General features: G+C 49.3%; 1 protein-coding gene across 11 annotated transcripts in view; it reads left to right on the top strand.

The window, feature by feature from the left end:
- RAP1GAP2 (RAP1 GTPase activating protein 2) overlaps positions 1 to 25,342 on the top strand; it is a 211,556-nt gene that overhangs the window by 118,421 nt on the left and 67,793 nt on the right. The window contains exon 1 of one of the 11 annotated variants that reach the window (XM_037022795.2): positions 16,681 to 16,832. The exons of the other annotated variants lie outside the window; for them this stretch is intronic. Coding sequence (XP_036878690.2) covers positions 16,806 to 16,832 — 27 coding nt within the window. The 5' untranslated portion in view covers positions 16,681 to 16,805. Of the gene's footprint in view, positions 1 to 16,680; positions 16,833 to 25,342 lie in introns of those variants that run through there. 11 annotated transcript variants of the gene reach the window in all.

The following is a 25,342-nucleotide window of genomic DNA, read 5'->3' as shown; positions in this document are numbered from 1 at the left end:
GTTAAGAACAGTTTTGGGAGCCAGTGTGCCTGGGCTTAAGATTTTACCCCTTCCCACCAGTTCTCTGGGCCCTGGTTTCCTTGTCTGCAGAATAGGGATATCAGAGTACCTGCCTTGTGTGGTTGTAATGGGCATTAATTGAGGTGACGTGTATTTACCCCTTGGAACAAGTCCGTAGTGTGTGCTGCAGAAGTGTTAGTCATTATTATTCCTCCAGAGAACAGCAGTGCTTAGTGGGAAAATCTGGAAGGAAGCACACGGATTTTCTGGTGCTAATGCTGTTTCTCCTCAGGACCGCCTGCTTTTCCTGCCCTCCCTGGTGCCCGCAGCTGAGGTGCTTCTCCATGTCTAATGAACAGAAATTGAAATTGCATTTTGTGTGATTGGCCCCACCTGAGCCTTGTATACCATACCGAAAACCCTGCCTGATAAATGTGGATGACAGCAAGGGTACTGGGAAAAGGCCCAGAACAAGGGTCCTGCCCAGCAAACCCAGACAGACCTGGGGGAGGGGCCTTCTGGGCAGGAGCGCCCTGTGGATCAGGTTCCCTGCTCTTGTGGTCGGCTGCCCCGAGCTAGCTGGAGCTCAGAGGTCAGGTGGTCCTTGTGGGGATGGGAAAAGCCTGCCGGGCCAGCATCCTCCTGAAGGATTTGGGATGGGATGGAGTGGAAACCGGGGTGATTCAGGGCTATGGAGGGTCCCATGGTTAGCCTGGGAATGCCTTTTACCATCTGTTTGTCCCCATCAGCAGTCTCCTTCCTAATCCTTTTGCCTGTGGTTATATTAAAGTGAGTCTGTATTTCTAGACAGACACTGACCTTGTGCCCCGACAGAGCGCTTGGTGGCATCTCCTTGGGGATTCTCCCTGCACTGCTGTGGCTCTACTCTTGCCACCTGCCTTTGAAGGCCTGCCCGCTGTCCTACCCCTAACCTAGCCCCGGTTCTGTGACATCCTGTTTGTTTGTTTTGTCTCTGCTTCCCTGATGAGCGTGGGGTGCAGAGCTCTGGGCCTGGGTCTGGATTTGGTGACCAACTGTGTGACCTTGTGCAATGTGAACCTCAGTTCCTTCATTTGTAGGACTGAGCCTACTCCATAGGGCTGCGGCAAGATTATAGGAGGAAGCGGGTGGGCGAGGGCTTCATAGCGGATCAGGCCCACACAGGTATTATATTTTGATATGCAGTGGGTACTAGTGGTTATGATTGTGGCAGTGAGCTAACTGCTTGTGGGTGGTTTCATTGATAATCCCACTCTCCTCTTCCAGCTGCCATAGATGCATCTCACTCAGTGCAGGAGTGGGGTCCTGCCAGATTACGTGCCCTGCCTCCCATGCCCACCCCCACCCATACATGGTCTCATTTATCTAACACTCAAGCCCAGTGTTTCTGGTGCTTTGGGGGGCAGTGGACATAGGGTTCTGTATTTGTTCCTGAAGGGATGTCACCCTCACAGTTCAGAGTCCCAGTAGGCACTGCCTGTGTGTCTCCTTCTAGTTGGCTTTTCTCCCCTGGGCCCCTGGCAGACTGCCTGCTCTTTACTGAGTGTGGAGGTGGAGTTTCAGGCCTCGGATGTATATTCATTTCCTGGGGCTGCTGTAACAAATTGCAGCAGGTGTGGTGAGTTAAAACAATAGAAATGTATTCTTTCACAGTTGTGGAGGCCAAAAGTTGGAAATGAGCATGTTAGCAGGGCCATACTCTCTTCAGAGGCTGTAGGGGAGGATGATCCCAGCTTGCTTCTTCCAGCTTCTGGGGTCCCCAGGCACTCCTCTGGCTTGGGGCTGCATGGCTCCAGTCTCTGCCTCTGTCTTCTGTAGCCTTCTCTTCTCCCTGGGTGTCTCTGCTCGGTGGGTCTCTTATAGGACACTTCTCATTGGATTTAGGGCCCACATGGATTATCCAGGATGATTGCGTCTCAAGATCCTTAACATTATTCTGCAAAGACCCTTTTTCTAAATAAGGTGACATTCACAGGTGCCTGGATGTGGACATATCTTTTTGGGGCTACCATTTAACCCAGTATGGGGTGTGGGTTGCCCTCTCCTAGGAGGTCTGGACAGGAACTTGGTGAGGTCTAGAGTCTCACCCTTGTGTAGTTGGATGTCATTTAAATGTGACTGCAGAGGTCATGTGTGTATAGGGCTGGACATCGCAGGGCCAGGGCTAGGAGGAACTGGCCTAAGGCAGCCCCAGTTCTGTGTCCTGAGGGGGCAGGTGTATCCTCCCAGCCTTGCTGCTGCAGGGCCTGGTATGTTAGGGGTCCAGAGTAGGCACATCATGTGTACTTCGTGGTTGGTTCTTAATAAAAACTCATAATAGGTGATATGAATCCTCTTTGATTGATCCAGCTTTGAGAACGTGGCATTGAACAAAAAAGCCCAAGATTTTCCTGGAGAATTTTCCTAAGATTTTTGCAAAAGCAAAAACCCACAAAAAACTTTTTAATGCAATGATACATGCATATTATTAAAAAATCTAAGGAATTGTTAAGTATAAGGAAAATAAAAAAAACCCTAATAAATAATAATCCTATCCAGATATACTCATTGTTACCATTTGCTAAGCATCTGGATATCTCAGCATCATAAATACATACAGAAACATAAATCAATGGGATCTCACTGTGTGTGCCCCTTTGCAATAAAAAGAGTAAAGTTCAGTTTTACTTGCATTTAACCAGTGAAGGAAAAAACAAGGCAGTTCAGAAGAAATTTCTGAAGTTTAGATAAATGTTTCCTCTCTATACAAGATATTAATTCCTTTAAGAGTCCTCTGAAGATGAGGGGAAAAAAAAATAACAAAAACAACAACAGACCTTTGAGGGGGAGACATTATTTTCCATGAATTATTTCAACTTTAAACATAGTGGTTGGCTCCCTGCTTTGAAATACGAGAAACAGCTGATTTGGGAGGCCAGGTGGTGCAGTCTGTGCACTGGGCCCCTCAGGGGCATGACATGCTCCTTTTGAGGGGAACTGCTGTGCCCTTAACGGAGGCTGGGCCAGCCGGGTCTGCATCTTCAGCTCCTTGGAGGGAGCGTTCTGGAGCCCCAGCTCAGTTATATGTGGAAATCAAGCTGAGCCCATTGCCGGAGTGAATTGGGTTTGTTAGCAAATGACACAGCTGAGCTGATTTGATTTGGCAGCAGGACCGAGAAGTTTCTGAAAAGTCAGATGCTAATATGATGGCTGGTTGGCTTTAAATTGGAAGCTGAAAGTGGAGCGGGAGGGATGGCCAGTGGCATCATCAGCTGTGGAAGGGAAAAGAGGATGTCCAGGATTGGAAGGGGCAAAAAGGAAATGGGAGGTGGGGAGGGGCAAGTGATGAGGGGAGGGTGGAGGAAGGAAAGACCAGGTGGGTTTGCTTCATCAAGGAGTGTGAGCTGGTGGGCTTGGGCCCCGGCGCCCTCAGTTAGCCCTGCTTGACCAGCATGATGTTGAAACACTCCTTCAGTGCTGTTGGGAGGGATGTGCTCTCTCTAGCTCCTATTTTGCCTCTTATCTTCCCCGCCTCCCAAAAGCGCTTGTGTTTAAGACTTCTGCCAGATGTCTGCTGCTGTTTCTAGAACTCTTCCTTCCCAGGGGCTGGTCCCGGTGGGTGGCCTCTGCTCCGAGAAGACCAGAATTGCACCCATCCCAGAGGGGCTGTAAGGGGTCAGGATGACTCTCAGAATCCAGCTGGATCCCTTTATGGATTCCCTGGCCTCCCCCCAGCCCCGTGGATGTCCAGATGGAGTTCAGGACAGTATCTGAGTGTCCCTTTCAGGTAGTTGTTCATGGTCGGCAGAGCCAGGCCATGGGAGATGGGAGGGAGGAGCTGTGGTTTTTATCTCTGTCTCCTCATGCTTGGTGACCTTTTGCTGAACTAGGAAGATAGGACCTCTAGTCTTTGAGGGTATGATGGCTGCGAGGATGTGAAAGCCCCAGAAGTCATCCTCTGAGAGTGACCCAGGATGGGACAAGGCTTCCACCAAGGGGTTCAGTGGTCTGTGTGGGTGTGGAGGCAAGGGTGGCCTGGTACCTGCATAGGCTCAGAAAGGCAGGAGATCCTTGGATGACTCTCTCCGGGTCCCTTCGCCATGAGAAGATGGATCCTGGGGTCAGGGGGCCCCAGAATGCGTCTCTCAAACACGAGAACAGTGAAGCAGGAAGTAGGTCCAGAGCCACAGTCACATCTGAGGAGCAGGAAGGTGGGCCGTGAAAGCCGGGAGGGTCCGGTAAGTGTTAGGGCCGGGCCTTGTTGCCCGAGAGGAAGACTGAGCTGGAGACCCAGAGCTGTGAGGTTCGTGCTGGCAGCCGAGGTGGGAGCCGGGAAGCCCAGGCCTCCCAGGTCCCCAGAGCAGCTCGAGTCGTAGACAGGCAGTGCCCCACGTCCTGTTTGCATGGTGGGTCCTCTCCCACGTGCTTGGGCAGCCTTTCTCCCTGCAGCATGAATCTCAGGCCCTGAGGAGCTCAGGAATCCAGTCCTGGTTTCCTGAATATCAGCAGAGAGCTTCGAGGCAGTTGTCCAAATATCAAAGTGAAGTTCACCCCATCCTGGGAATATGTGCCACACAGTATTTCAGTTTCGAGGAGCTGGGAAAGGTTACCTGGTCAGAGGCATGGTGCTAGAGTGCCAGAGTGCCTCCCTTTCCACAAGGTCTTATTGGACTGTGCCTGTCCAGAAGTCTGTATTCGTTTCTTACGGCTGTTGAAACAAATGGCTACAAACACAGACTTACCGTCTTATAGTTCTGGAGGTAAAAAGTCTGAAATGGATCATTGTGGGCTAAAATCAAGGTGTTGACAAGGCCACATTCCTTCTGGATGCTCTAGGGGAAAATCCATTTCATTGTCTTTTTCAGCTTCTAGAAGTCCACCTGCATTCCTTGGCCCCATTCCTCTGTCTTGAAAGGCAGCAATGTTGGGCCAGGTTTTTCTCATATTGCCATTGGTTCTTTCTCTTCTGCTTTCTTCTGATTACAAGGGCTCTTGAATAAATTGGGCATAACTCTATAATCCAGGATTCTCTTCACATTACAGAATCATCTGATTAGCAACCTTAATTCCATCTGCATCCTTCATTCGCCTTTGCTACCATATAACCTCACATATTCACAAGTTCTGAGGATTAGGACAAGAGCATCTTTTGGAGGGGGACATTATTCAGCTTCATGCCAGCTTCATGGTTCAGTGGAGAGACTGGGCTTTGCTAGAGCTGGGTTTCTCATTTGGAAAATGGAGGATTTTTACCCACTTCCTAAGGAAACTCTTAAGGCCCCGCACATGGTAGGTCTCCCTTGGTTCTGTGGCTGATTCTCTGCCTGCCTGATTTAATTGCTTTGTGAGCTCATGACCGGTCATGTGATTTCAAATGTCCTGCCCTTGACCATGGTATTTGAAGCACGCTGTACATGGCATCTTGTATGTCCCTAAGCTTTTCCGCAGAGAAAAGAAGGCCACATAACACATTGTCAGTCTCGTGCTGAGATGTGACTTTAATTTTGGTACCTTCAAACAACAACTTGCTGATCCTCTTCTAAGAGGAAAGATGACCCCTCACTGAGGGAAAAAAAAATGACATACGTGAGCTTCCCCCAGCTCTGATTTGGAGATATCCAGTCTTTTCTTGAAAGAAGGAGTTGCCAAGCCTGTCTCCAATCTTCCTCTCATCTAACCTGAATCTTCCCTGCTGCAATTCTAGCCTGCTGGCTCTGTGTGGCCAGCAGGGCCGCAGCAAAGCAGCCTACCAGGTTGATAATGATACCTAATCCCAGTGATTTGCTTCTGACCCATTCAGTGCCACCACTTTTATCCCCGGGACCACTCTGTGCTCCTTCCTGTTAGAGTGGCTGTGTTGGGGAGAGCCTGTGGGTCCAGCATTATTTGGGGGCGAGGGAGGGAAAGTGTAGGAGGGGAGGGAGGCACTGCATTATGCTGAGATTGGCTGTGCTTAGATAACCCTCCCCAGGTGACCTGCCTGGCATTGAAAGTCCAGCTCCTTGTCCCCCAGGTCAGATAGCGTTGCCTGGCTACGGGGCAGCCGGCAGAGCTCTGGCAGGGAGAGTAAACAGGAACACATGTTTAAAATTCAGTATCACTAGGCAGGCAAACACCCCAGCAGGGCCTTCCAGCCCACTGATAATCTCTAATTCTCCCTGATACACTCATTGGGGTGGGGGTTCTGCACCAACACCCAGATGGTCTCTTCTGGGAACTGGCCATCAGTTGGTGTGGGGGTGGGGGTGGGGGTGAGTTACAGCCTCAGCCCCATGAGGACTATCACCCTGGTCACCTGGGCAAGATTCTTGAGAGACTTTGAGTTGGCCTGGACTTCTCAACGGGATGGGGTTTCAAGGGCAAGAGTGGTCTTATCCAGTCCAAGCCCCTGGCTTCAGCCCAGCCCAGCCTGGGGCTCTGGGGGACCAATCCAGATTCTACCTGGGACTGCAAAGAGATTGCCGTGGTGGGGGTGGGTCCCTACGGAAGGCGTGCACTGCCCCAGGCACCCAGCACAGGAGATGAGTTGGGGCTGAAATCCACAATCTACTGGCCAGCTGGGTGTCCCTGTGAGGGACTGGATGTGCCCAGAGGAAAGGATGACTTTTTCTAATTGGCACGCCTGGAAGGGTGCTCTTTTTTTAAATTCACACAGAGGCACTTTCTAGGCTAGCCTCAGTCCTGCTAAAGCGAAACTTGTTAAGTAGGTTGAATTTCAAAGACCGTATTGGGATGTTGAGCATCACCTGGCTTGTTCCCAGGCAGCCTGTGCCACCTAAGGTGGATCAGGGTCCCTAGCAGCTGTGGGGAAACGGGGGTGGTGGACAGATCCACTCCCCTTGTGTGGGGTGAGAAAGTAGACTGGCCTCCTCTTAGCTAGCAGTGCACAAATAACTGCTTGTGGCATCATGGTAACTGGTACTTGGTGGAGGAGACCATAGGGTGGTGTCCTAGTAAGGTCATTCCTGGCTGGGATCATTTGACAGCAGTAGAGCCAGGGAGGCTATTTTCCCTGCCTACGCTTCATGCGTTCCCCTCTTCCACTCCCCAGGTTCTTCCTCTCTCCCTACTCCATAGCCTCCCTCCTCCTTCCTAAATCTGCTTCCTCATAGGCACAGCTTGGGTGCCACCTCCCCCATGAAGCCTTCCCTCAACTCTTCTAGCAGGAGTTTGTATTGCTTGCTCTCCTCCACAAGAACACCTTACACATGGAAGTGCTAGTGAAATCCCTTACTTTGCAAATATTTATTGAATGTGTGCCATGAATCAGGGATTGCTTTAGGGCCTGGAAATGCGGCAGTGAACGTGCAGACACTCCTGCCCTCTTGGAGCTCAGCTGCCGGTGAGGGACGTAAGAAAGTAGTTAGACAAGTGTAGCTCCTGATCGGTGCTCTGAAAGAAAGACGAACATGGTGCTGGGTGAGCTTCCTTTCAAGGGAGCTATTAAAGAATATTGATGTCTGTGGGAGGGAGGACTAGGAACTCAAGGAAGACCTCTGGAGGAGGTCACATTTAGGCTGAGCCCTGAAGGAGGGGGAGAATGGTCTTGTGAAGAGCCAGCAGTGTCCTGGACTCCAGAAATAACAAGTGCAAAGACACCAGGGCCGGAAGAGTCTGCACCATTGAGGAACAGGAAGGAGTCCTGGAATGGAGTGAACGAGGGGAGTTTGCAGAGAGGCAGAGCGTGCCTGGCCGCTGGCCTTGGGGATGACCTGGATCTTGCTCAGCAGAATGATGTGGTTTATATCTGGCTGCCGAGTGGAGAATGGATTATAGATCAGCAGAAGTGGAAGGAGAGAGACCAAATGGGAGGCTGTTGCTCTAGTCTGGGCGAAAGTGGAGGGAGCTTGCGCCTGGGGTGGGGGTTGGCAGTGGAGATGGAGAGAAATGGATGGCTTTGAGTTTCGTAGCAGGCGAGACAATAGGAGGTACTGATGGATCAGGCGTGCGAGGTGAGGGAAAGGGAGGAATCTAGGTGTGTAGTCATTGTAGATGGGATGCAAGCAATGGGTGAGTTTTGGTTCCAGTTTTCTGAGATGGAGAAGCCAGGGAAGGTTTGGGAAGGAAGATCAGGGGCTCTGTTCTGGATATGCTGAGTTTGAGATAATCATGAGACAGCGAAGTGGAAAAAATCAAATATGCATTTGAAGATGGTAATTGGAGATCTAAGGAGAGGCCAAGGTTGGAGATATTCATGTGGGGGAGTCAAAATGGAGATGGCATTAAGTCCAGGGTGTTGGATGGGTAGCTTGGGAGGACAGCAGAGCCAGCGAGAGGAGGGCCGGGCTGAGCCTTGGGGGTCTCCCCAGAGGAGGAGGGGCCCAAGGGGAGGGCCAAAGGAGACCAGGAGAGCGGCTGTCGAGGAAGCCCAGGGGGAATGCTGCCAGGGGCCAGCGGCACTGAGATGCAGATGAAGGCAGAGGTGTTTCCTGGATTTGGCAACATGGAGGTCATTGGTGACCTTGGAAAGAGCAGTTTCAGGGGAAATATGGGGCTGGATTTGATCAGCTGATGGAGGCAGGAAAACGGACACTTAAGGTGTGCAGTATTCCTCAGAGCTGACCATAGTGGCCATGCATAGGAAGACCTTGACTCCATCCGCTGCAGCTGGAGGTGGGGTCTCCTGTGTACATGGCCAGGCTATCCTCCTGGTGGCTGGGACCCCATCCTCGGAAGGCAGAGGGCTTCTTTCACAATCCTGGCACACTGCTTCCCAGGGCAGGACAGATCCAGGCTGCCTGGTTGTAGGAGAGGATGGTCAGAAGGGTGAGTGCCCAGCCCAGGTCTCGTTAGGTTCAGCCAAAGTCATGAATGTCCCTTCCTTCTCCAGTAGACATGTCCTGTCCTCAGGACTGGGAGCACAGGGGCACGATTTTACTTCCTGGTGGCCCATTCAGAACGGTCAGTCCCAGGGCTCCAGTCCACCCTTTCCTCTGGACAGTCATGTGGCCAAAGGAACCCCTAATTTAATGAAAACCAGGCTGTGCTTTGGGGCTTGGGCTTATCACCTCCCCTTTGTGGGCTGGAAAGATCCTAGAGGTGTGTCTGGGACTGTAGAAGGCCAGAGCTCTGTTTAAATAGGTCTGCTTTGCTGTCCCCTGCCTCCTCATCCATCCACATCACAGGGAGAGATTTGGAGCCTCAGCTGTGGGTCTGGACCTTCCAATCGCTCACCAGGCCCCCTTGTGGCTGACACCATCAACACCAGATGGGACCCTGGGGCTGGAGCTGGGGGGGACTGGGAGCAGTGACAATCCCACCAGCTGCCTGCTAAGCTGGGCTGGCCTCGGGGGACAGGGTTGGCAGGAATTGGGGCCTACTATGTCCACTGCCTGCCTCACCATTCAGGTGCCCCGGAGGCCTCGCTGAGGGGTGCTGTAGGGTCTTGTGTTCCCAGCACAGTGGGCTTGGGTGCTGTTTCAGTCCCACCGGGACTGCAGCTTCAGTGCCAGGTCTGGAAGGTGGCACCAACTTCTAAGCCAGACGCCAGCCCTGCTTCAAACACTGGATGCCCAGATCTCTGTTGGTGGAAAAGGAGTTGAATTGTGAGAAAAAAGCTGAGGGCTCTAACTTTGTCCTCCTTCACGTGGAGCACCTCCTTTGTGGTCTGCTTTTGAGGCAGGGACCATTGGGCTGCCACCTTGGAAACAGCAGCGGATTATGACTGATTATAGCAGGAGGGTGTGTGCAGCAGGCAAGGGGTCCTGGCCCTGGGGGCCCGTAAATGTCCCTGAGATCTAGGCGTGTGCATTTGCATAAGTGAGTGTTATTGTGTGTGGGGGTGAGCAAGCAAGTTTGGGTCGCTCTCTGTTGTGTCCTCCCTGTGTTTTGGGTGTCTGTTTTGGGGGTGGGCGCTACAGGACTCTGCAGCTGAATGCTTCACCAGCCAGGACAGCCCAGTGGCCTTACCCCAAATCTTGGGAAGGCCTGCATTTGCCCCATACCCCATTCATCAGCCCCAGCTGGCAAAAGGGGGTGGGGCAATAGTGTTATTTGACATACGGTTTATGGGAGAGAGAGCTGTTCAGCGTCTGAGTCCCCATGCGGTTGTATATGTATAATTAGGCTGTTGGATTGACTGTTAGAATCGCTCTGGGACCGAAGCATTTATTTAGGTAATCATTAACTGGAAGATGGGAAGGAAAGAACAGGCAATTTGCAGATGCCCCTCCCCTTCTGCAGGTTAGCTTGAAATGCAACTCCCAGCAAGTGGGGAGACGGGATCCCCTCAGCCTAATCCTGCTGTCTCCCTCTGGGGAGGAGAAGGTTGGGGTCTTAGGGGGGCAGCTGGTGCTGAGGCGGGATGACTCAGACAGTCTCTCTCTGGTGTGTTGGGAGCGTGAGCCAACGAAGTTACCAGTTCCCCATGACTTCTTTTCTGGTATCATTCTTTGTTCAGCCAAGCCCAGCTGCACAGAAGCATGTATTGATCCATTCAGTTCTCAGTCTAATACATCTGATGAGAGTCTGCTACGTGCTAGGCAAGGGACTGGCTCCAGCCGAATCCAGCAGTCTGTTGCCCTGAGTAGAGGCATGTGACCAGGTAGAGCCCCAGATAACTGAAATTCTGGTATAGATAATCTCTAAAGATTGCTTCTGCCTCTAACAGTGCTGATGTGGGCATGGTGGGAGGGGAGCACTGGTTTTCTTCTTGGCCTCAGAGCAGAGGTGTGCAGCTGGGAGCATCTCCTAGGCAGGAGGGTGCTAGGAGCAGTCGGGTGCCCAGCGGTCACCAGCCTGCTGCTGGTGATAGGGCACCTGGTGGTCTCTGTGGGGTGGCAGCTCAGCCCCAGTGGAGGGGAAGGGAGAGCAGCCCTTACATACCCTGAGTGAGTGTAGACATGGGGGCTCATTGAGAAGGCTTGCTGGTTTGTGGTGTTTGTCTTGGCATGTGTGTCACCTACTTCAGAAATGGTATGGGGTTGAGTCCCTGTACTCACTCCGTCTTATTCATGCAGCCCTTAGAGTGAGCTGGGTTGTGAGAATAGGACAAGTATTTTGGAGATGAATGAACTGAGTTTGGTCACAGCCAAGGGGCCAGCAGGATAAAAACACCTGTCCAGTGGTAGCTGGGTGTGTTCCAGGGTCCCTGGGATGAAGCTAGACTCTGCCAGGAGGGCGGTGACACTCCCGCGGCAGCCTGGCGGCTCAGAGGCTAAGCTTCTGAGGTACAGGAAGCGAAACAGGGTCTGCCCGGGAGGCAACTCACGTCCGTGTCTGGTCTGTGACTGGTTCTCTCTGAATGTCAAACCCAGAAAAACTTCTTCAGCCTCTTCTTCTCCCAGGCGCAAGTCAAAGCCAGGACTGGGGAAGAGGCTAAACAAGGGTCTGCTGCCCTTGGCTGCAAACCCAGAGTCCAGGTGCTCTGGGCAGTGTGGCTGCAGTGTCCACTTTAAAACATGCAGCAGGAGAGTGGTCAGGTGGGAGAGGAAGAGAGAAGGCGGAGGGGCAGGAAGTGTAATGTGAGAGGGTGGATACGTTGGAAGGCACCCTGGTTTACGCAGGAACTTTGGGAACAGAGGCCCCCACGGAGAGATGCAGGCAGGGAGCCATTCCGCTGATACTCCACCAGACACCCACCCACCAGAGCCACTTAGGAGCACACGACACTGCATTTCAGGGACAAGAAGGCTTGGAGGGAAGCAGAGATTTTCTGGGAGGCCAACACTGTCCTCTACACTGCCGAAGCCTCAGGTTGCTCTATTTCCTATTCCTTGGAAGAGGCTCAAACATGGGGACCTGGGCTTCTTGCCTGGGCCAAAAGTATGGCCACTGGGACACCAAAGCCAGACTGAGCCCCTCCACACTGTCCTGCCTGCAAGCCTTTGTTTAGGCTGTTGCCTAACCTTCTAGTTCACAAGGTTTATTTCCAATAGCCTGATGAGATTTACAGAACTATTTTTCCAGTCCCCCACTGTGAGGCTCAGACCTGAAGCCGGGCCAAACTTTGTTGGGAAGACTGGAAGTTTCAGGCCACAGACTGGATCAGATCCAGAAGCTCTACCAACTGGCATCCCAAAGCCTGGCTTGGAGACATGCACTCCACTGTGTAGACGCCACGATTCCTTAACCAGTGCTGGCTGGGAACGAGTGTCATGCCCTTGATCCAAGGTACAGACCAGTTGGAAGCAAGAACCTTAGTTGTTTCCTAGAAAAGGGGGCTGGATTGCCCTACAGCAGCCATGCTTTTACAGGGATCCTTGCAAACACCCAGGAGTCTCCTGGCCTCACTCATGACCAGCGATGGTGTCTGTCGCCTACTGTTCATCTTCATCCTATTTATACTTTAGTTGTGGTGGTGTTTACAGTTTATAAGCACTTTCTTGGACTCTTCTGGTTCTGACAACCACCATGGTAGTGAAGAATTTTTTCTCCCACTCTTTAGATAAGAAAATCAAGTCTTAGATAAATGTAGCACTCTCCTTAGCCAGCTGGTAAGACACAAACTTCAGGCATGTGATTTAAAATTCAGCATTCTCTCTACTACCCCAAGAAATAATTACTGAGTACAAATAATTACTGAGTCTCTACTACTGTATTTCATCACATCTGAGATAACATTTTTCCTCCTCTCATTTAACATTTCTGAAATCAGACTGCATCTCATTAGCAATAGTGGGCCATAGTTCATAATTGAGGGTGTTTGTGCTTTGTGAGTGGTACCTAAAATAATGTGTGTCTTACAGTTTTAGGGTTGATGAAATCCATTGTGTGTACAACTCTGGTGTGTGTAGACATAGCTTCTGCCTGCCAGGAGTTTTTAGTTGAAAGGAAAGATTAGACAGTCCTAGACATTGAGATGAAATAGCATATGATATGTACCCAAATCACGTCAAGTGCTATGGGAATTCTGGCTGAGGGATTTCAGAAACGCTTTAGGAAGGACGGGTAGGATTTGGACGCTCATGAGCATCCTGCTTCTTGGGTATCAACCAGCTGATCTAAACACCAAACAACCCAGGTGCAGTCAAGGTGGTGGTTCAACCCTTTGGATGCTGGAGGGTGACTGTATTTGCATCGCCCATGCAGACTTCCTGATCTAATTTCAGTTTAGGTTGGAGGGAACAGCCTCTCAGCCTCAGTTCCCACAACTATAGAGTGGGGATAATGATGGTGACTGCCTCATAGGTGGTCGTGAGGATTAGATAAGATCTTGGATGTACAGTACTAACCCAAGGGCCTGGCTCATTCAGTGAGAGGCTCAGTAAATGTCAGCTGCTCCCATCCCGAAATAAGTTCTATAAATCCAACAGCTTTAGAGTAGGCAGATGTATGTTGACCAATTGCTGTCCTTGTGCTAGGTGCATTCACATTTGTCATCTGCTTTCATCTTCAGAAGCACCCAGGAAGATGGGGCTCATTGTTCCACTTTTACAAATGAAGCAAAGGGTGCCCAAGGTCCACAGCTGGCCAGCGGCCAGTCTGGGGCTTGGGTGCTGGTTTGTCTGACTCCGAGTCTGGGGTTCTTCTTACTGGACCACAGCTGCTGGTAAAAGATTACAGGCAGAGAAGGAAATCCTGCTGATCCTGGTGGACTTGCTGAAGGCAGGATACTTTATGATCAAATTATTATTATTTTTAATGTTTTTTCCCGGTGTAGAAGGAAGAGAGATTCAGAGGCACAGGAGGCTGATTTGGTGGAGTGGAAATTTGCTCAGACCTTAACCTCCCCTCCCCGTGTCTCAGTGGTCAGCAGGCAGCTTGGCCCCCAGGATGGCTGCTTGTTCCCCTGACCCTCGTTCCTTCTGTGTTTGGTTGTTTCTGGGGCTCACTGTCCTGGCCTGGAGACCTAGGAGTCTCCTTCCTACCCTCTGAGTCTAGCACAGACAAACACAGTTGCCTTTTCTCCCTACCCTTTCCCACTCTCCTTCTTGATCTCTGTTATTTCCGCCTCATCCCCTCCTTTGCCCAGAACACTTAGTGTTGCTACCAACAGGCTGTGCGACCTTAAGTAGTTCAGTCAGCCTCTCTGAGCTTCATTTCTCACCTCTTCATTTCTCACCTCTCATAAAGGTCAAATGGGAGGTGGTAGGAATGGATGTTGACTTACCACTATATATCCTTAGATGCAGGACTTCATTTTCTTGTATCTCTTGGCTTTTTCTCTGAAATGCAGCACAGCCATAGCCCATTCCCCCAGAAGTCAATGCAGGCTTAGCCCCATTACTGCTCCTCTTTTTTTTGCTTGTAGTTATTTACTTCTCTGATTGTCTTAGTTGCTAGATGGAAGTTCCCTTACTCAGTTGTCTATTCGGCAAGTGATAATTGAGCACTTATGTGCCAGGTGCTGAGACTACAGATGACGTGAGGGAAACAAACAAGAAATTACAATACTGGAGATAAGTGATTCAGTAGGGCATGTGCAGGATGCTATGGGGGTACCATCTCGGGGAGGTGCAGAGGCCAGGAAGGCTTCCTGAGGAGGTGGTTTCCAAGTTAAGTTCTGAATCCACCAAATGCAGGGGAGTGGATAGGAGGAGAGGGCCTGGGACTGATCTTCTTTGGGTCCCTGGCCCCAAGTCCTTGCTGGACCTGAAGGGGATCAGTAAGTTAGCTTCCTGTCTCTTTCCTTCCTCACTGTTTCTGAATGCATCCCTGTGCAAAGAGGTAGGGGCTTGGACCCTGGCTTCCTGGGCTCTGGGGTGCTGTGGCTAAGGGGGTTGCAGAAATATTCTGCATAAGGGGCATGTCCTGGGGAACCAGGCTGTGGGAGTGGGCATGGCAGGGTGGGGTGGGGGCTCTGGTAAATGATTCATTGGCCCTGAGCAGAGATGCAGATGAGCGAGAAGCAGGTAGGGGAGGGAACAGGGAGGATATTGAGGACACAGGAGCCTTCCCCTGGGTCCCTTTCCCCAGGGGAAGGAGAGGAGGACCCATCTGGGACAGCACAGTCAGGCCCCTGACTACCCCTAAGGGCGGGGAGGCCAGTGAGCTTGACCACATCCCTTCTCACATGGTCTTTTTTTTATCACAATCTTAAGGAGGAAGGGACAATGCCAGAATTCTCTGCAGGCAGGGTTCCCTCTAGCACGTGGCTCCTCCAAATGTGTGAGGTGATCCATTTCACATCCTAGAACTCTGCCCCCTCCTCCCCCACCCATTCTGACCTCCTGAGTCATTTCAAACCCTCAGGGATGGACCCATGCCAAGGCTTCTCTGACCTTCATGGAGCTGTGCCCTTCACAGTGCCTGGGGACATCTCCTGGCCTCTCTGTTCTCCCATGGATGCTGTTGGGGTTTCTGGAACTTGAGCAGGACTGGGATGGGGCTGGGCTGGAGAGACAAGATGGGCTGTTTGCCTGGCGGTGGGCTGGCCTGAGGAGAGAAAGCAGAAGCGAGATGGGCCTGCTGGGTGGGGCTGGGCAGGTGGTGGGGTGTTTTTCCCACTGTCTTGGGGGCCGGGGCCTGAGGAGCCCACACTGAGAGGAAGCAACGACCATCATCATAGTTGCCATTTAGGGAAGGTATTTGTGCCTCCCCCTCCACTGGACGTATTGTAGACACCACATTCTGTTCTGCAGCTACCTTGCAAAGTGGGTCTGATCTCTCCATTTTACAGATAGGGAAACTAAGGCTCAGAGGCTGAGTAGTTAGCTCACGTAGTTTGTAAGCAGCAGAGCTGGGGGTTAAAACCTGGTCTGCCCCACGCTAAGTCTGGGCTATTTCTACAACACCACACTACCCTTTTTTGAGGGCTTTAAAAATTCATTCCTCCTGAGCCAGGGACATTGTTTTCTTCCCAGAGCTGGAACGGGACCAAGGGTCATGGATGGATATTAAATGCAATGTGTTTATTAGTGTTGGACAGAGACTCTGAGACTCAGGTGGGCCCCGGGCTGTGCTCCAGGGGCAGGCTCCTTGCTCTCCACACTCGCGCTCTTGTTAACCACACAGCGCTGGGGCACCTCTTGTCTCTGAGCTGTAGATGCAGTGTTTCTCCCCAGGCCATTTGCTTTATTTATTTTTAATTTTCTTGTGGGATAGCCACAGGGCATGAGAACGGTTCTCTTTTTTGAAGTACATTAAAAACAATTTTTTAAACCAAAGTAATGCATCCAATGATTATAAAAAAAAAACCCCACAACCCAGACTATTCACTACACCTCTGCCCCTGAACTGCAAGCCCCTCCTGCAGAGAAACCCCTTCTTACTCTTTGAGCTATTTCTTCAAACCCCTGAGTAGGATGTTTCTGGCTCTGTGAGGTCCCTGTGAATGCCTTCAAAGATGCAGGCACCTGCTTTCTTTCTTATACTTTGTTTTTATTCTCCTTACACATAGGGCTTTCCACTTCACAGGTGGGAAAATTGAGACCCAAGCACGTGTGGCCTGCCTTGGGTCCCACACCTTGTCAGACACCGGTCTTCTTCAGGCCTTGCCCTGTCACTGGCATCTCGTGCCCAGTCCTGCCTTCTGTCCCACATTGCAGGCCAGCGGTGTAGAGAACTCATTCAGGATTTGGATGGCCTGCAGGAATGCCTCCTGCAAGCTGACTTTCCTGTGTGCCGAATGGTCTCCTCTTTAACTGGTGCCTACATGGTGCCTCTCCCCGGGGAGGGACCCCTTGCCCTTAGGACATATGACATGTGGCAGCTTCTCCAGCCCTGGGTTCCCCAGAGAAACGACACTGGCGGAGGACGGGTCAAAGGTTAGGGCTAGTCAATGTGGAATAACAGCTCTGGGCGGACACCCAAATCCTGCAGTTCCTTGTTTGATCTTAAGGAAGTTGTCCAGCGTCAGCAGCAGCAGCTGGGGTGGCGGCAGCCACAGCTCAGGGGTGCTCAGGCAGCCAGGTCAGGCCCCCCAACTCCCGGGGCCCTGGTGGAAGATGATGGATTTCTTAAAGAACCTTTTGGTGAGTGTCCCCAGGCTGTGGAGGGATGCCTGTCATTTGGGAAGGAGAAACAGAGATCAGGGACAGAGGGACTGCGTGGAGTGGGGTGACGGAGGCCATGGGACAGAGTCGGGCACCAGTACCTTTTCACCCTGGCCTGTGGGTCAGAGATGGGGGTCCTGGCTTAGGACTGGGCAGAACTCACCTCTGTGCCCCTCTGACAAGGCTTCTTGGCACCGTGCCAGAGCCTGAGGGGCCCTACAGCCAGCTGCAGGTAGGGGTCCAGGGCAAGGAGGGAGGGACTCTGCAGCTGGCCTGGCTGCAGACCCTTGGAGCCCTGTGGGTCCAGCCCCTGTGCCCTTTGTGCTGTGGTGGCTGGGATGGCCCTGGGGTGGGACTCTGCGTCCTGTCACAGAGTCTCAGAGCAGTTACTGTGACACTTGGGAGTGGCATGCGTGACGTTCTCAGCTGGCCTGGAATCCTCACAGAGTCCTGTCCTGCACAGCCAGCTTGTCCCTGAAGGCCTGTGGGTCCCATGTCAGCTGTGCAGGCCCTTCTGGTGACCCTGGGCCCGGACTGATTGCCCAGGCTGGGCCTGCTCTCCCTCACCCACACACCTGCCTGCTGCTGCAGGCCGTGGCACGCTGGGTCCTTTCCTTTCTGCCCCCTCTGGGCTGTGTTACCCTCCTTTCTGTAGGGCAACTAAGGGTGACAGTGTAGGGATGGGTGTGGGGAGTGTCAGGACACGTGTTTGGGGGTCGGGCCAGGAAGTCCCCCAGTCTAGGATGGTGCCACCACTGCATCCAGGACGGTATGTGCTGGGGTGGGGATGAGCTGGTGACCCTGTTACCAAACAGAAATGGCATATTTGTTTTAGTTACTTGGTTATATTTCTGACTCCTGTGCACCTCAGCATGAGTGTGGAGTTAGTTGTTCGTTGGAGGGTTTTAAGCTGGGGGTCGATGTCATCAGAGTTATCTTTCAGAAAGGCCATGTGGCTGTCATATGGGGAGCTGGTTAGGGAGGCGCTGGTGTGGAGGCTGGGAGCCTGGCGAGGTGCAGAGAGGCATGGAGGCGAGGCTGCTGCGGCGTGCTCAGCTGTGGGGTATAGTTTGGCAGTAGACATGCAGGTGGATTGGATGTGGGGAATAAAGAAATCAGTGGTGACCCCTGGGCTTTTGTCCTGAGCATGAGAGTGGGTGGAGCATGGGGAGACTGGCTGGGGTGGAGGAAGGCTTTGGAGGGAAAAAGTCAATGAGAGTTACTTAGGCTTTGCGAGGTCTGAGACTTGCATGTGAGATGTGGAGCTGGCAGGTCCAGATGGATCTGGACTTGAATTCAGGTTATGCCTTTACCGAGTGTGTTCAGTCTGGGCACGTTGCTTAGCCACTCTGACCCTTCCATCCTCTGACCCCCCTCGCTGAGCACTCATGAGGCTCATCAGGTGGCATGTGTGAAGTGCCTTATTCAGCGCCTGGCACATCACAGGGGCCTACAGAGCATACCTTGGGGCTTCCTAAAACTTTGCTTATATCATCCCATTTTCCAGTGCAGGAACATCCAATGGCTCCCTGTTGTACAGGGCAGAGCTTGAAACTTGTGTCTTTGAGCTGATTTGGCTTTTAGGTGTATTTTGTTTGGGCCCCAGGGAGATTTCTAAGAATTTGAGTTGGTTATCAATATATAAAAATTGAGAGCGTTCGCATACAAATTTGGATTTCTGGCTTATCTTGAAAAGTTGATGACTGGTAACATTGGGCTTGCATTTCTGGTTGCAGCCTGGCTGGAGATAAGCAGTAGCTGCCCCCTTCGGAAGGGGTGTGGCTCTTCAGTTTACCGCTGTTTCCCTCCCCCACTCTTTTTTTGTTGTTATTGAGATAAAATTTACAGAACATAAATATAACCATTCTAAAGTGAACAGTTCGGTGACATTTAGTACATTCACCGTGTTGTACGACCACCACCTCTACCTAGTTCTAAATTATTTATCCCCAAGTAAAACTCCATTGAACAGGAACTCTTCATTCTCCCTTCACTCCAGCCTCTGGCATAAACCAGTCTGTTTTCTGTCTGTGCATTTACCTATTCTGGATATTTCATAGAAATGGAGCCCACAGGTGGCATTTTTATCTGGCATTTTTCACTTAGTATAATGTCTTTGAGGTTCATTCACATTGTAGCCTGTATCAATAGTTCATTCCTTTTTATGAGGGAATGATATTCCATTGTATGGTACACCGCAATTTGTTTATCCATCCCTCTGCTGACGGGCATTTGGGTTGTTTCCACATTTTGGCAAGTGTGAACAGTACTATTTACTGTACAAGTGAACAACATTGGTGTACAAGTACTTGAGTACCTGTTTTCAGTCCTTTTGGTTATTTACCTAGAATTGCTGGGTCATATGATAACACTATGTTTAACTTTTAGAGGAACTGCCAAGTTTCCCACACCATTTTACATTCCTCCCAGCAGCGTATGAGGGTTCCAGTTTTTCCACATGCTCGTCAGCACTTGTTATTTTCTGTTTTTAGAATATCGGCAGGCAGGTGGTGTGAGGTGGTATCTCATTGTGGTTTTGATTGGCATTTCTCAGGGACTAATGATGTTGAGCATCTTTCATGTTCTTATTGTCCAATTGTTTATCCTCTTGGAGAAATGTCTATTCAAGTCTGTTGCCCATTTTAAAATTGGGTTGTCTTTAAGGTATTATTGATATATACTCTTATGAAGGTTTCACATGAAAAAACAGTGTGGTTACTACATTTACCCATATTATCAAGTCCCCACCCATACCCCAATGCAGTCACTGTCCATCAGTGTAGTAAGATGCCACAGATTCACTGTTTGCCTTCTCTGTGCTATACTGTCTTCCCCATGATCCCCCCCACACCATGTGTACTAAACATAATACCCTTCAATCCCCTTCTCCCTCCCTCCCCACATGCCCTCCCACATCCCTCCCCTTTGGTAACCACTAGTCCTTTCTTGGAGTCTGTGAGTCTGCTGCTATTTTGTTCCTTCACTTTTGCTTCGTTGTTAAACTACACAAATGAGGGAAACCATTTGGCACTTGTCTTTCTCCGCCTGACTTATTTCACTGAGCATAATGTCCTCCAGCTCCATCCATGTTGTTGCAAATGGTAGGATTTGTTTCTTTCTTATGGCTGAATAGTATTCCACTGTGTATATGTACCACCTCTTCTTTACCTAAGAATCCATTACCAAATCTAATATCATGAAGATTTACTTCTATGTTTCTTCTAAGAGTTTGTAATTTTGGCTCTTAGGTTTAGGTTGTTACTTCATTTTCAGTTAATTTTTATATATGGTGTGAGGTGTAGGAGTCCAACTTCACTTTTCTGCCTATGGGTATCCAGATTTTCCAGCACCATTTGTTGAAACGATTATTCTTTCCCCATCGATTGGTCTTGACACCCTTGTCAAAAGTCAGTTGGCCATAAATGTATGCATTTATTTCTGGACTCTAAATTCGATTTCATTGGTCCTTATTCATCTACTGATGGACACTTAGGTTGCTTCCATATCTTGGTTATTGTAAATAGTGCTGCAGTAAACATAGGGGTGTATATGTCTTTTTGAATCTGAGAAGTTTTATTCTTTGGGTAAATTCCAAGGAGTGGAATTCCCAGGTCAAATTATATTTCTATTTTTAGTTTTTTGAGGAACCTCCATATTGCTTTCCGTAATGGTTGAACTGGCTTGCATTCCCACCAGCAGTGTAAGAGGGTTCCCCTTTCTCCACATCCTTGCCAGCATTTGTTGTTCTTAGTCTTTTCGATGCTGGCCATCCTTACTGGTTTGAGGTGATATCTCATTGTGGTTTTAATTTGCATTTCCCTGATGATTAGTGATGTGGAGCATCTTCTCATGTGTTTGTTGGCCATGTGAATTTCTTCTTTGGAGAATTGTCTTTTCATATCCTCTGCCCATTTTTTAATTATGTTATTTGCTTTTTGGGTGTTGAGGCATGTGAGTTCTTTATATATTTTGGATGTAACCCCTTGTCGGATATGTGATTTACAAATATATTCTCCCATACTGTAGGATGCCTTTTTGTTCTGTTGATGGTGTCCTTTGCTGTACAGAAGCTTTTTAGTTTGATGTAGTCCCATGTGTTCATTTTTGCTTTTGTTTCCCTTGCTCAAGGAGTTGTGTTCAGGAAGAAGTTGCTCATGCTTATATTCAGATTTTTGCCTATGTTGTCTTCTAAGGGTTTTATGGTTTCATGACTTACATTCAGGTCTTTGATCCATTTTGAGTTTACTTTTGTGTATAGGGTTAAACAATAATCCAGTTTCATTCTCTCGCATGTAGCTGTCCAGTTTTGCCAACATCAGTTGTTGAAGAGGCTGTCATTTCTCCATTGTATGTCCATGGCTTCTTTGTCATATATTAATTGACTATATATGGTTGAGTTTATATCAGGGCTCTCTAGTTTGTCCCATTGGTCTATGGGTCTGTTCTTGTGCCAGTACCAAATTGTCTTGATTACTGTGGCTTTGTAGTAGAGCTTGAAGTTGGGGAGCATAATTCCCCCAGCTTTACTCTTCCTTCTCAGGATTGCTTTGGCTATTTGGAGTCTTTTGTGGTTCCATATGAATTTTAGAATGATTTGCTCTAGTTCACTGAAGAATGCTGTTGGTATGTCTTGTCTTTTTGTTAAGTTAGGAGTTCTTTATATATTCTGGATAGTAGGTTCTTATCAGATAAATATTTGCAAATATTTCCTCCTGTCTCTTGGTTGTCTTTTGACTTTCTTGGATAATGTCCATTGAAGCATGAAAGTTTTAAATTTTGATGAAGCCCAGTTTATCTGTTTTCTTTATCTTTCCTTTTTTTAAAATGATGCTTTACCTAAGAATCCATTACCAAATCTAATATTATGAAGATTTACTCCTATGTTTCTTCTAAGAGTTTTGTAATTTTGGCTCTTAGGTTTAGGTTGTTACTTCATTTTCAGTTAATTTTTACATGTGGTGTGAGGTGTAGGAGTCCAATTTCACTTTTCTGCCTATGGGTATCCAGATTTTCCAGCACCGTTTGTTGAAAAGATTATTCTTTCCCCATCGATTGGTCTTGACACCCTTGTCAAAAGTCAGTTGGCCATAAATATATGCGTTTATTTCTGGACTTTAAATTCTATTCCGTTGGTCCTTATGTCTATCCTTATGCCAGTACCACACTGTTTTGAACACTGTAGCTTTGTATTAAGTTTTGAAATTGGGAAGGTAAGTTGTTTTTCAAGAATATTTTGGCTATTCTGGGTCCCTTGAATTTCCATATCCATTTCCATTTAGGATCAGATTTTCTATTTCTACAAAGAATCCAGCTGGTATTCGGATAGGATTTGCATTGCATTTGTAGATTGTGTTGGATAGTATTGCTACCTTAACAATATTAAGTCTTCTAACCTGTGAACAGAAGATGTCATATCATTTATTTAGGGTTTCTTTAATTTCTCTTATCATTGTTTTGTAGTATTCAGTGAACAAGTGTTTTATGTCCTTGGTTAAATTATTCCAGTTTTTTTTTTTTATGCTTGCAAATGGAATTGTTCCCTTAATTTTCTTTTCAGGTTTTTCATTGCGCTGTATAGAAACAACTGATTTTTGTGTATTGGTCTTGTGCTGAAATTTTGCTGACTTCCTTTTTTAGCTCTAGTAATTTTTTGTTTGTTTGTGTGTGTGTGTTTGTGTGTGTGTATTCTTTGGGGTTCCCTATATATTAGATCATGTCATCTACAAATAGAGATAGTTTTATTTCTTCCTTTCCAATTTGGATGCCTTTTCTTTCTTTCTCTTGCCGAGTTGCTCTGGCTAGAACTTTTCAGCACACTGAATAGTAGTGGTGAGAGTGGGCGTTCTTGTTTTGTTCCTGTTTTGGGAAGAGCCTTCAGTATGTTTTCAGTATCATTGAGCATGAAGTGAGTTAAAAAAAAAAAGTCATTTATCATGTTGAGGAAGTTCTTTTCTATTCCTAATTTCCTGAGTGTTCTTACCATGAGAGGGTACTGGATGTTGTCGGGTACTCTTGCTGCATCAGTTGAGATGGTCATGTGTTTTTTTTCCCCTTTGTTCTGTGACATATTACATTGATTGATTTACTTATGTTGAACCAATCTTGCATTCCTAGGAAAAATCCCACCAGTCATGTTGTATGATATGCTGCTGAATTCGGTTTGCTAGTATTATGTTGAGGATTTTTATATCTATCGATCAGGGGTATCAGTCTGTAGTTTCCTTTCCTTGTTGCTTCTTTGTATGATTTTGGTAATGCTGGCCTCAAAGAACGAGTCAGGAAGTGTTCCCTCCTCTTCTATTTTCTGGAAGAGTTTATGGAGAATTAGTACTAATTCTCTTTTAAGTGTTTGGTGGAATTTACCACTAAGCCGTATGATCCTGGACTTTTCTTTGTTGGGAGATTTTGATGACTGAATCAATCTCTTTTTTTGTTATCACTTCATACTTTATGTTTCTTATCTGGTGCTAGTAGTCATTTGCGTTTTCAAATCCTGTGTTAGAGATTTAAATATAAGTCTGCTTCATTTTTAAGATGTCTTATAAAAAAACCCAGCCATCCTCTCTTTCTCTCTCATGGCGCCCCATCTCTGCTCTGGCTAGGTTGGTCCCTTTCACATACTGCCTGCATTAAACACAGTCAAGTCCGTAGGTCAGTGGTTCTTAAAGTGTGGTCCCTGGACCAGGAGGATCAGTATCATATGGGAACTTGTTAGAAATGGAAATTCTCTGGCCAAGAATCAGAAACTCTAGGGTTGGGGCCAGAAACCTATGTTTTAACAAGCCCTACAGGCAGTTATGTTGCATCAGCATTGCCATAGATAACAGAGAGCCTTGTAGGCACCTGGCCCAAGTTGACACAGTAGTGTCTCTGAAGGACTCCAGCAGCAGAGGAGTTGTGCTCAGTGTGAGTTGGTGGGAGGGGAGGTCAGAGAAGGGAAAGAGGAACATGGAGGTGAGATGGGGGAGAGGAGAGGGGAGGCGTGGTTGGAACAGGACTTGCATTCTGGATGTAGCTTATCATTGGAGGCACCCGTGGGGATAGGGTTGGCTGTCCAGGTGGGAGGCATAGCCTGTGGCCAGAGAACAGACAGCTGTACTAGAAGGGACAGTGGCCTGTGGAGCCCTGACTCCCAGGCCTAGGACTCAGGCTCCACTTCCTGCCTCATTCTCATCTTTGCAGAATAATCAGTCATCCATTCAGCACACATTTCTTGAGCATCTACTATGTGCCAGACAGTTCTAGGCCCAGGGATACAGCAGAGAACAAAATAAACAAAGTCCTGCCCTCAAGGACCCTCTGTTCTGGTGAACCATCCTTTGCCTTTTTGCAGGGAATAGCCCCAGTTTTCCACAGGCCTCGGCGGCCCAGCTGGCAGCCAGCTGGCCCTCATCCTGCCCTTTCTGCAAATGGGGACTTCTTAGCCAGAAGCAGAGCCAGGGCAGTGTGGCATGTGCAGTGTGTAGGGAGCTGTGGGACGCATCAATCTGGCTCCCAATGGGGTGTGTGCTCTGGGTTCCCTGTTCCACCAACATTCTAAAAATCTCTTTACAAAACCCTCCAGAAAGCCTTTTCTTTTGTGAGGGGACGAGAAACTTGGTTTGACCCTTGTTTTTCCTAGTCCCTCAGCACTTCCCAGCCCATGTCTCCATTCTCTTTTCCTGGGACCTATGTGTGGTGGGTAATGCCTTGTACTCCACCCTTGTCTGGTTTTAATGTGTCTTGTGGCTGTTGACACACCTTTGCTCCCTGGTTGAATTCAGGTGGTAGCATAAGGAGGCAGTCACCACTGTGCATGAGCATGTTCTGTGCTGGGCGCTGTGCCAGGCTCTGCAGACCTGCTTATGGCACCTGACCAGAGCCCAGCTCCAAGGCGCCGGTGCTGAGACAGTCATCCTGTGCTGTGAACTGTGGGTGTGTGCTGCCTCCTGTGCAGGGGCTGTAGGAAGGCTGCTCACTAAACACACCCCTCCTCCAAGAGGAAGGGAGAGGAGCCCAGAGCCAGGGCAGGTCACCTAGCAGGCACTTAGTGGGCAGCAGGTGGATGTCACAGGTGTACAGTGGTGTCACTTATCCAACTAGGGTCAGAGAGGAGGAGGCGTGTCCTGGTGGGGGCCTCCTGAGCTGGGATGCAACAAGGAGGAAAGAACAGGTGGCTCCCTGTCTTCAGGGAAAGGCCACATCCATGTGTATAACTGCTGTGGACCAGGGAGCAGGCCAGGTCCCAGGGCGGTGAGATGGGTGGTGGTGGCCCTCCTGTCCTCACACCGGGCTCCTTCCTGTGGGCTGGGGGCTGCCATGGAGTGAACAGGCACGGGCACGAGGAAGGTTTCTCAAGACCGGCCTTGCCGCCTCAGCTCATTGCAGCTCCTGCTGCCTTGGGCCTCCCCCAGCATTCTGCCCACCCACTGCGGGGCTGGCTTTGTCCTTCTCAAGGAAGGCCAGGCGATTTCTATATTGGGAGGTGGGGAGACAGGGACTGAACCTGA

Source organism: Manis javanica, chromosome 4 (genome assembly GCF_040802235.1).
Source record: "Manis javanica isolate MJ-LG chromosome 4, MJ_LKY, whole genome shotgun sequence".
Classification (NCBI taxonomy): Eukaryota; Metazoa; Chordata; class Mammalia; order Pholidota; family Manidae; genus Manis; species Manis javanica.
The sequence above is the reverse complement of the archived record's forward strand: the minus strand, read 5'-3'. Positions and strand labels throughout refer to the sequence as shown.